The sequence below is a fragment of the Anoplophora glabripennis genome, unplaced genomic scaffold, assembly GCF_000390285.2.
Source record: "Anoplophora glabripennis isolate ALB-LARVAE unplaced genomic scaffold, Agla_2.0 scaffold1088, whole genome shotgun sequence".
Taxonomy (NCBI): Eukaryota; Metazoa; Arthropoda; class Insecta; order Coleoptera; family Cerambycidae; genus Anoplophora; species Anoplophora glabripennis.
In genome coordinates, this window is record NW_019417179.1 from 23,155 (window position 1) to 35,015 (window position 11,861).

General features: G+C 32.5%; 1 protein-coding gene across 1 annotated transcript in view; it reads right to left on the reverse strand.

The window, feature by feature from the left end:
* The window catches only part of LOC108914001 (3-ketoacyl-CoA thiolase, mitochondrial), a 10,213-nt gene extending 4,097 nt beyond the window's left edge, over nucleotides 1-6,116 (reverse strand). Inside the window, exons 1-3 of the mRNA XM_023456011.1 lie at nucleotides 5,980-6,116; nucleotides 5,755-5,921; nucleotides 1,172-1,496 (exon numbers count right to left, since the gene is read on the reverse strand). Of these exons, the coding sequence (XP_023311779.1) occupies nucleotides 1,172-1,496; nucleotides 5,755-5,921; nucleotides 5,980-5,998 (511 nt within the window). The 5' untranslated portion in view covers nucleotides 5,999-6,116. The remainder of the gene's footprint in view (nucleotides 1-1,171; nucleotides 1,497-5,754; nucleotides 5,922-5,979) is intronic.
* Between the last annotated feature and the right edge of the window lie 5,745 nt (nucleotides 6,117-11,861).

Sequence of the window (11,861 nt, forward strand, 5' to 3'; positions counted from 1 at the left end):
ACACTAAAATTTATGAGTCCACGAAACACATCAGGGTTGTCCGAATTTTCTGTCTCGTCGTGTCCGAGAAGTGCTAATTCGAAAGCTCCGCAAAATTTTATGCAATCTATGATTTTAAATAATACATGACGATTTTTCATTACCTGTTCATATGTTTCCGTATATTATCCCAATATGCAGAATCTAACTGACTTCTTATGTTTATTTTACCTAAAGACTTAATGACTTAAATCTTTCACACTGTATATTGTCCATGCTTTATCCCCACCGAAAAGTAAGCACGGAAAACAAAACAGTGAATATTTTAAATCACACCCGCACACCCACTCTGCTTTTGTGTATACATTATTGTTTTTTTATAACTTTTACTTCTTTTATTTTTAGTTTATCCTCATAAGGCAGAGAACCAAATAAAGTTTTTTGTAAAAACGAAACGCTATTCATTTTAATAACTATAACATCCGTAGACGCCTAAACGAGAATATTCACACGTGCCGCTGAAATAAACCACCACACGCTACGTACGAAATATTACTGCATTTACTTTACTGCAGCAGTGGCTGTCGCTGTTGCAGCCACATAAACCCATTATGTTCGTGTACTGGGTCACGTGCCTGATTAGCCAATAAAAACAAAGGACGCATCTAATTGTTCGCTGTGCACACATTTTGTATATGGTTGCATATATTAAGGAGCGTAGCTCGCGTCGTAATAAATAATAATATAAGCTCCTAGATTTATTTTAGCGAGAGTACATTTGGATTCTTTAAATATTTTGTTGACATTTAATATGATTAAATACATAAAATTTTATGTGTTCTGCAGCTCCGCAGCTCTTATGGTAAAACCGCCACTGATTTAAACCATAGAATTGATATTAAATATGATAAAACCAGACATAAAAAATATTGAAATTTTAAAACGCTTTTTAAGTACAGCTTTTAAAATTTTGTTATAAGTAAAACAAGTATGTATTATTAAATTTCAGATAATAAATAATCACATCATCTTGTAAAGCAATTGCAGATCATACTTTATAAGTATAAAAAGCTTAATTTAATCACAGAAATGTTGATAAATTTATCAGCATGACCAACAAAAATTGTAATGTTTGATACCACTTAATATGTTTGAGATATAAATGTAGCAACTACAGTAACATAAATCTGACCTTGTTTCCAAAGCTGTTGTGACCTTAATGAAAATTCGTCAACTTCATCTCTAGTAATTTTATACTGCTCTCCAAGTTTTTCGGCTGTTAAAGCCATGGGTAGTTTGCAATATGTGTCTGTTAACCCAACCCAAAGGGTATCTTCTAATACAGGGCTTACACCCAAGGGAACTCCAAACCTTGCATTGCGTATAGCATATGGCATAGCAGACATATTTTCTACACCTCCCGTTAGGACTATATTAGAAGCACCTGTGTTAATTTCCTGTGTGGAAAGATACCCATTTGTAATAAATATTAAAATTAATATATATTTATAACCTGTAGGTTATTACTACTGCAATTTATTTACTTATAGCTGTTTTACATGTACAGTTTATTCATAAATAAATTCACGAAGTTCTTCATGAATTAATTCATGAATTTATTTGTAAACGGTTTGGTTTTACACTGCTGCAAACTTCGTGAATTTCTTTGGCACATGAATCAGCTCTATCAACAAGTCAAAGAATCAAATAAATTTCAAAAATGTTACCTTCCCACTTCCACTCATAATTGTAATAGTACAACAGCGGTACCGTTTTGACACTTATTATACAGGGTGTTTCTAAAATAGGGTTCCAAACTTCTGCTGCATTTGTAACTCATTAAAATAAGCCAAAAAGTTCCTATTAACATGCGCCCTAAAACGCNATGGATTTCGTGGCGTTTGAATCTAAACACACTTTTTAGAGTACATTTTTATACATATTAGGTAACTTTTGCAATCATTCGAATGAACACTTCAATAGGGAATTTTAGTAGGAATATTTTGCTGCGTATAACTCATTTTTCATCAAAAACGGATTTAAGGGGTTTTGATACTAGAGGACTCAAGTATCACATATACAGTGTGTTACAAAATTCGTGGACACGGACTATGGGATCATGTTAAGCTAGATAAGGTCATAAAAAAATGTCTACATCATTTTTCAATCAGACCGATATTTTTCGAGATACGGCAGTTTTAAATATCCAAATAAAAATTTTCAATTTTAAATCATTTCATAAACAATTATGACAAACAATTGTTCAAAACTTCCACCACCTGCTAAACATGCTTCAGTACATTGTGCTACTGCTCGAACAGACTTGCGTACCATCTCTGGCCTTATTTGTTGTATTGTTTGAAATAGACGGCTTTGTAACAATTAATGACAATTAGCATTATCGATACTTTAACATTCAGTAGAGTACAGTAAAAGTACCTGTCAATATAATCTGCAAAATAATGGGCCACAATTATTCAAATTATGAATATTATATGCTGCTGGCTCTCGGAGCTTCAAATAATCGTGCAGGTGAAGCAGTGCTGTTGTACGCTATGAGGCATCCTCTATGGCGGTCCATTTGCTTGGCCACCTCGTTCTCCAGACCTAACGCCATGTGATTTTTTCTTTTGGGGCTTCCTAAATACGTTTGTACAGAACACCAGTGGCAAATTTGAATGAATTGCATAACCGTCTATTTCAATTAGTACCTACAGCAATAACATCAGGGATGATACGCAACTCCATTTGAGCAGTAGCACACGTGCTGAAGCATGTTTAACAGCAGAAGGTGGAAATTTTGTACAATTGTTGTAACTCATTTGTCGTAATTGTTTATAATGACTGAAAATTGAAATTTATAAATATATACTTTTATTATTTTTGAAAAATCATGAAGACACTTTTTAATCACCTTATCTAGCTTAATATGATCCCACAGATGATGATGTCCGCGAATTTCGTAATTATATAACTGTATGTGCTATATGGAATAATAAAAAAAATATTTGTTGTTCATTTTAAATTATAATTCGACGGCCGAAAATATTGATAGTGATTCATATATAATATAGAAACACTATTACCGTAAAGTGTATAAAACTTAAAATTATTTTTACAACGGTTCAATGTTATTTGCTTATGTTAAATGATGTGCCGCTCTCTTTGCACATCGATAGGATCTATAACAGTCATAGACTGAGTTACACTGAACGCGATTTATCTCTGTCTATCGCACTTATTACAGATAGGGAAATGCTCTTTTTAGTGGGTGTAAACGGACGTACGTAGAATTCGAGTTAGCCGTAGTTAGAAACGTCAAACTATAAGCGCGCGCGAGGGTTTGCATATTCCGTGACTATAGTAAATTTATAAATTAAAAAAATACAATCGGGACGTTTTAAAACGTAGGAATAATAATTAGAATGGATCAAAGTGCCGGTTGTAGCAAACGGTCTGTTGCTCATAAACGCCCTAACCTATGCGATGCGGAATTAATAATGGTAAAAGGTGTATAAAGGAATTCGGTCGCGAAATTCTAATACAAGTGTAAGTGAAGCTGTTGATATGTGTAGTTCGTTGACAAAAGTATCCGTTGCTACTGTTTATCGTGCCATAAAAATTAGTGTAGAAGTGAATCCAAAGAAAAAAAAGTGGAAACACGAGGGAGGAAGAAAATAGAAGTCGACGTTGACGTGAAATACTCCATACGTAGGAAAATTCATGGATTTTTCTTTAGAAATGAAATACCAACGATATAGAAAATTCAAGCTGCAATAGCTGAAGATGAGGATATTCCTAATTTCTCTGATAAGGTTCTTAGAAGAATAATGCGTGACATGAATTTTCGATATTTGAAACGGAATCGGAATAGTATGCTCGTTGAAAAAGAAGAAAAATGGTGGTATGGCGAAGAGAATACTTAGAAAAAATAAGAGAACTTCGTGCATCTGGTAAGAAGATATATTACATGGATGAAACATAGGTAAACGAAGGTCATACTATATCAAAAGTTTGGCAGGATGGTAATGTTAAGAGTAAGAGACAAGCATTTTTAGATGGATTTTCTACTGGATTAAAGGCACCTTCTGGAAAAGGACGAAGATTGATTATAACACATATTGGAAGCGATACGGGATTTTTAGAAAATGGTTTGCATGTATTTGAGTCACGAAAAACGGGAGATTATCATGAAGATATGAACAGCGACGTGTTTGAAAAATGGTTTGAATATGTTTTATCATATCTGGAGCCAGGAGCAGTTGTTGTGATGGATAACGCACCTTATCATAGTAGAAGAGTTGAAATGTTACCGACATCAGCATGGAGAAAAGGAAATATTATGGACTGGTTACAATCGAAAAATATTGAATATACAGAAACCATGCTAAAAGTACAATTATTAAAAATTGTCCAAAGAGAAAAAGGTCAATACATTAAGTATGTAGTGGATGAGATGGCCAAAGATCGAGGAATTCGTGTACTCCGTTTACCGCCATACCACTGTGAATTAAACCCAATTGAGTTGGTTTGGGCACAAATAAAGAATGAAATCGCACGAAAAAACACCACCTTTAAAATAAACGACGTGAAATTATTATTACAGGATGCTATTAATCACGTCACTGCTGAAACATGGTGTAAGTGTATTGGACATGCACAGAAAGAGGAACAACGTATGTGGGATCTTGATACAACGGTAGAAGTGTTCATAGAACCAGTCATTATTCATTTGGGTGAAGATGATTCTAGTGATAGTGATAGCAACAGTGATATGTGAAATATATAATGTGAATAATGTGATATGTAAGTATTTAAATATATTAATAGTGAAGTGATTATGTGGCAGTGAAGTGAAAGTGTGACAGTGATAATATTCGTGAGATAATTATTATAAAATATGTAAGTACCTACTTAAATAAATATATTAATAGTAAACATTACAATATTTTGCGGCGGCGTAAGCCGGGTGGTGGTGGGTTATCGATGCCCAAGAGGGCATCGTTTTATAGAAAACACTTAAAATTTAAAAACAAAATGTTACTAAAATATTTTTGAAGTTTTCTCGATACAACCTCTAAAAATAATGTTATGTTTTATTATATTTTTTCCATATTTTCTACATCTTGTTGCCTTTTACGTATACACGCCTATGGATTTTCGATCCCCGCACGCCTCATCCTCCTTACTAGACCAAGAGCTAGCGATGAATCACTATCTATAATTTCGGCCATCGAGTATAAACATAAAAGAAGTATACAAGTATAAAAAATAGCATTTCTAACTTGAAAACAGCCAAAAAAAAACGGAATTTTTATAATATGAATATTATATAATATACTATTTAGTAGGAGTAGCAGAAACAAATCTAAGTTATCAAAAAATTTATTAGGTGGTTTTTTAAAATAGGGACAAAAGTTTCTTCTTTTTCAACTGATTCTCAGAATAGGTATATAAAATATCTAGGTACCTATTTACCTATCTTTTTCTAACCCAACAAAACATTTTTTTTTTCTAATTTAATCTTGTAAGAAATACCGTATTATACTTATCATTTAATTTGTTTTCTATTGTGAAATTAACTTGTAAAAAGAGAAACCTCCTCTATTTAAAGTTGCATGTTTTATATCAATAGTATGTTCCCAAATACATCAAAAGCTACAGAACTATTTTTTCAACAGATGCAACAATTTTTAAGGTCGTGATAAATAAAGCTACATTTATATATCAATAATGATTACACATACAGGGTAATTAATTTCTTTTTATACTCACCGTAAGAACATTTCCAATAATTACCGAATCGACCGCTTCTAATGGTACATTTGCAGAAGTAAGAGCTGCCTTTGCTGCAACTGTTTGAAGTTCAGCTATAGAGGAATTTACCAATTTTCCACCAAATGTTCCAAAAGGGGTTCGTTTCGTTCCAACGATAAAAACACCTGTTGGAAATAAAAGGTGAATAATATTGTTACACACTAAGTAGATATATATACTTTCCTTGTACCAACCTGCTCATTTTAATTTCAGGTCTATAAAATCTTTACAAAATTAAAAATACTGATATGTTGCGAACCTCAGATGGTTGAAGCACAATTGTTTTGCTATATATAAGATAACATAACGCAAAAATAAAATGTTGTTTACCTATTCCTTCAACAAGTTACAAGTTCAAAGTCCAAATGTTCACTTGGTTCACTTTCACACATCATCTGTTCATTCCGTCGACGCCAGTAGCGTAGTTTAAATATTAATACCCGTAAACAGATGTATTAATCTTTAAAACATAATTATTATCTAATTTGTTTTGCAAACAATTATTTGTAATTTAAATATATATAATCATGTGATATTTTTAAATCCAAAGTTGTTGTGTATGAATCTTCCTCCCATGATTTTCAACATTTCAGGTTGTAATTGAAATCAGAAACGCTGTTTGGTTAACGTAACCTTAACAATTATCATTCATTTTTTAAATGGAACATCTCATTTTTTCATATGGATAGATCGCTGTATTCGTAAAAAAGCCAGTGGCTTATTTTGATGCATAGTACAGGGTGCGTATACTAAAGAATGGACCATAAAATGTGAGGCTTGTTCTAAAAGATCATTTTTTTCTTATCATTAGAAGTAGTCTTATCAAACCTTATATCGCTATAATCCTGAAAAGCGTTCTATCGAAATAAGATATAATAACATACATGGTGTCCCATTAAAAAACATTTTGTATGTTATGTTTTTAGAACGACTTGCACAAAATGATGAATTATCAATGTATTCATAATCATTGGATACTTTTAGTTGACAGTTATAACTTATTAGCATTTTGTTATAACTTTAAAAAACAATAAAAATTGGGTAACATGTGTAACTAATAATTATAATACATTGTTCGGTATTGAATTAAAATCCATTTTTCTTGAAAATTGTGCATTTTGTGGATACTGTTTATGGATATGAAAAAGATAATATTTTTACAGTAAACATCTGGGCATTCTACATCTGGCAATTTTTTAAAAATATTTTAGTTGGTGGCGTATCATTTATTTAAAAAACGGTCTTTTGCTAATGACATTTGCACGCCACTGGATTTTCTAATTCAACTAAAACTGTACCTGGTAATAGAGGTCCACATTATTCATCAGGTATATAAAATTAAAAAAAATGTTATAAATTATGTTTCCATCAGTATCCACATAAGTTTAATTTTTTTAACTTCAGCATCCTGTATTTTGGAAATGAAGCATCGACAAATTTTTATTTGAACCATTAATTTCAACTGTGGAACCTAGAAGCTATAAATGACCCATTCTATGGGAGTCATAATGTATCTACAGGGTGTTAGTAAATAAGTGCGACAAATTTCAGGGGGTGATTCTACATGAGAAAATAATGGCAGTTTGCTTAAAAACGTATGTCCGCAAATGATTCGTTTTCCGAGATACGGGGTGTCAAAGTTATTCTTAAAAACTGACGATATTGCTCTGAAACCGGTCGAGATGTGCAAATGATATTTGGTGGGTTTTAAGAGGTAGTTATTGCGCATTTTTTGACACGCAATTAAAAATTTTATGTTCATCATTGGCGCGCGTACGGGTAATAATCTCAATTTTTTTTAAAGAAAAAAAATGGTACGCCACTGAGATATTACAAATTAAAAATTATTTTTGAATTCCTCGTTCAATTTGTGACAAAAAATCTCTCTTGCCTTTTCTTCGTATGGGGCGCCGTTTTGATGCAAAAAAATAAAACATCTTAACGCGTATTTTTTATTTCTTTAATACATTATCAAGAACTATCTAATACAATAACATTAAACCAGAACAATAACAGAAAATAACACTAATAAAATTTTGAAAAGGCGCAAAGCTACAACAAATGTTCAAAATGACCTCCCTCAGACGTGACACAAGATTCAACTCTTCGCCTCATTGATTGTCGTATTCGCGCAAATATTCCTGGTATATTTCTTATTGTCTCACAGCCGACTATAATTCGATTCCTCAGGTCATCAACATTTTCAACGGGAGTGGAATAAACTAATGACTTAAGAAAACCCCAAATGCAAAAATCAAGAGGATTTAAATCCGGCGATCGAGCAGGCCAATGTTCCGTACCTCCCCTACCTATCCAACGATTTGGATATACTGTGTCTAAGTGATTACGTACATTAATGCTAAAATGGGCTGGTGCACCATCATGCATGTACCATAGGTGTTGTCTCAGCTGTAGAGGAATTTCTTCAAGAAGAACAGGTAACTCTTCCTGTAGGAAATTAAGATAAGATTCGCCTGTTAGTCGTTGTGGGAGGAAATATGGACCGATTAAATGATCATCAATTACCCCAAGCCATACATTTACGGAAAACTGATGCTGAAAATGAGCTTCAAAGATTCCATGGGGGTTTTCCTCAGCCCATAAGTGATTGTTATGGAAATTTCGTATACACTGTCGTCCAAAAGTAGCCTCGTCAGTAAACAAAACGGCATTTAAAAAATTAGGAATTTGAGCGATTTGATGATTAATCCATTGGCAAAAAAATAGGCGCGGAAAAAAGTCTCTAGGTAGTAGAGCTTGCACACGTTCAATATGAAACGGATACAATTGCTGTTCTTTAAGAATTTTAAATACAGTTAAGTTGCTTACATTCAATATGTTGGCAATTTTTCAAATACTTGGTTCAGGTGACTCCGTAATTAACTCGAGAACTGCTTCTTCTAGTTGCACAGTTCGTACTTCTCGAGGGCGCCCACAGTCAACCGTTTGTTTCTTAAATGAACCATTTTCGCGCAAACGTTGATGAAGACGAGCAATAAATTAAATCGTCAGTTGCGGACATACGTTTATAAGCAAACTGCCATTATTTTCTCATGTAGAATCACCCCCTGAAAGTCGCACTTATTTACTAACACCCTGTATAATCGTTACCACGTTCATGTAACTGGAAGTGTCATTAATTAATATCCTGTATATTTACCTTTTCCCACAGTATGGAATAGAGTTATGGCCAAATTGGTGTAGCTTAAGTGCTGGAAAGAGAGATTATTAACAGTTTCCACTTTCTAGATAATCAAGCTTTTGTTTAATACAATTAAAATCCCTGTCAGTACCTACCTAGGAACTTTAAACACATTATTCTTATGGTGCAATATCTTGGTAATATCAAATATGTACAGCATTGTCGTATTCCGTCCTCCCAAAAATATTCAACAATATTTTGAGTTGAGAAAATGGGTTTATTGGGAATGTATTAACAATAATAATGAGTTGACTGAGTGTCTACAATACAAAGAGCATACAAGCTTTTGAGTGCACTGAGTACTGGTCAGGAACGTTGCTCTAATTAATGAAACACTGACTACCAGAGTCAAAGTTCACTACCATCTCATGGTGGTTCCACCGTGGTCCTGCAGGAATTTTCTCCTTCACACATTTGTCTTCTCTGAATGTTACGCTTTCTGGAGTTGACTCGACTCGAACTAGCATCTGGGCTTGCTAGTCAGTATGGCGCCTGGTCTTCATGTTGCCCTACGTCAGCTCGCATTTCGTTGTTTGGTAAACATTTAACTTCCCAAAATTCGGAACTGAGGCGGTTTCTCTGCATATAGCTCTGCGAAATTCTATTCTGTTCGCATCGATTACATCTGCTGTGGTTCTGCTCGTTGGGAACAGTAACAAGTTTTGTGGATAGCATTGGTGATTTCGATAGATCGGTGATTTTTTCGATTACCAGCCGGCGCTGCCGTAACATTATCTATTCTCCTTAACATTGTTTGACCCTAGTCGGGTCCTACGGGTGACTTCTGGCTCTGGATTCAAAACCATGTTGAAATTAGAAGTTGCTCGGGCCTTCTCATTCCATAGTACCTCTCTAGCTACTTACTTGATTCAGTGTGTATTAAATTTTGGGTAAAAAGTACATACATATATTTGCTGATTTTCCAGATAGATTTAAAAATGCTTTCAGCTGGTGAAGATATAATAAGCTCTATATTAGTTTCCACTTTTTTAATCATTACTATTTCCTAAATTTTTTGTGGACATCTTCCACATAAATATTTAACAAAGTATGACCGTTTAAAATATTATACAGTGGTTGTTATAAAATTTGCACCAAATAGGGAACATTATTCACGATTTTAGAAAAAATGTTTTCTTTTGACAATCGTTGCTTGTCCGAATACCAGATAAGGACAATCTAAATATATAAGAATTTTGGTTTAGGAGGAAATAACATTTCAATCAGCTAAAATTTAAAAAAATTTGAAAAATACTTACAATTTTTGCTAAATTCTAATAGATGTCTAATAATAGGTGTAGGTAATATATAAAATTTGCAAATATTATTTTACTACTAAATTCTACTAGCATTAATGATAAAAATTAGAAACATATGTAAGGAGCTCAAAAATAAAAGCATTTATATTTTTTTGAAATGAAAATAAATGTGCCTCATTAAAATAACACCATTTCCTCCTAAATTAAAATGGCCACGTATATTTAGGTTGTGCTTATTTAGTATTTAGACAAGCAAAATTTATTATTATTTTAACCATAATGGTTAACCCACTTGGTTTCAATTTTTAAGCATTGGTGAACCAAATTGATTATCACTATATTGGAAGCTCAAGAACTATTAGAGGCACTGAAAGGCATGAACAATGTAGTGCAAAACTGCTGAGCAACATTCCACTGAAAAACAATTCCAATTTAAAAAAGTAGAAATTAATTTCTTAAACATTTCTCTATAACATCGGTTTATAGTTAAACAAATAAATCTTCTTTTCACTGGTGTAATTACTTTTTTTAAACAATATTTTCAAGAAAATAACTCAATTTTTTCATATGGATGCCATTGGATTTTATTAAAAAAGTAATAATTATTATCGATTATCAAACAAATTACACGACATTTAAAGGAAAGTTCAAGAATTTTTCTAAATGAATTATGATTGCTTTTTTATGAGGGATTTTCAACTTTTTCTGACTAAAGTCCAACTGAATAGGATTAAATTATGTACTGTTTTGTCCGTTTAAGCTTTTGTTTATCAAATAGTTGTTCAGTGATAATTACATTTGTTTCTGCAAGGATTAAAAAATGAAAAGGGGAATATTAATACCATAAACTAATTCTTAATGACATAAACAAACATATTATGACACTGATGGTAAAGATAGATTTCATAAAATGGCGGTAGTAGCGAATTTACTTTTCAGTGATGTACAAATGTTCCCTCTAATTTTTTTTGCTGACTGTGAGGTGTATATGGGAGTAAAAATGTTCAAAACGTATGTAAGTAAAAGTGTGCAAGTGGGGAGTGCCTGTATTTGAAGTTAAATTTTTTTTTAATAAATACTCTTGAAAATTACATTTTAAAGCATCTTAATAACACACAGACAAGAAAGGATTTTTACATTATCGTTCATATCTTTGTTTATATTATTTCTTTATTATTATTATTTATTTCATTTTATTTTTTTATTATTTCTTTATTATATGATGTTTGAAAGACATTTTGCGATAAACATTAAAATTAAATTTCATTTCTAAATCTTAACCAGTATGTGTTTAGTGGAATATTATAGAAATGAATGTAATAAAATAATTGTTTGATAAGTAATGACTACTTTTATTATTAAATGTAGAAAAATATTAAATTTTCAGTAATTATTAAAAAGAGGCGAACAAGCCCATTGTGCGCACAATACAAAAACGGCTGCACAACATTCGAAAAATTTGTGCGCGGCTGCGTACCCGCGCTGCTTAGGGGCAACTTTGGCGATATGAACAAATATTTAATGGAATTTAAAAAATTCCATGAAAATTTGAGGATTATCCAGATTGGCATAAACTATGTTTATAAATACCAGACAAAATTGCT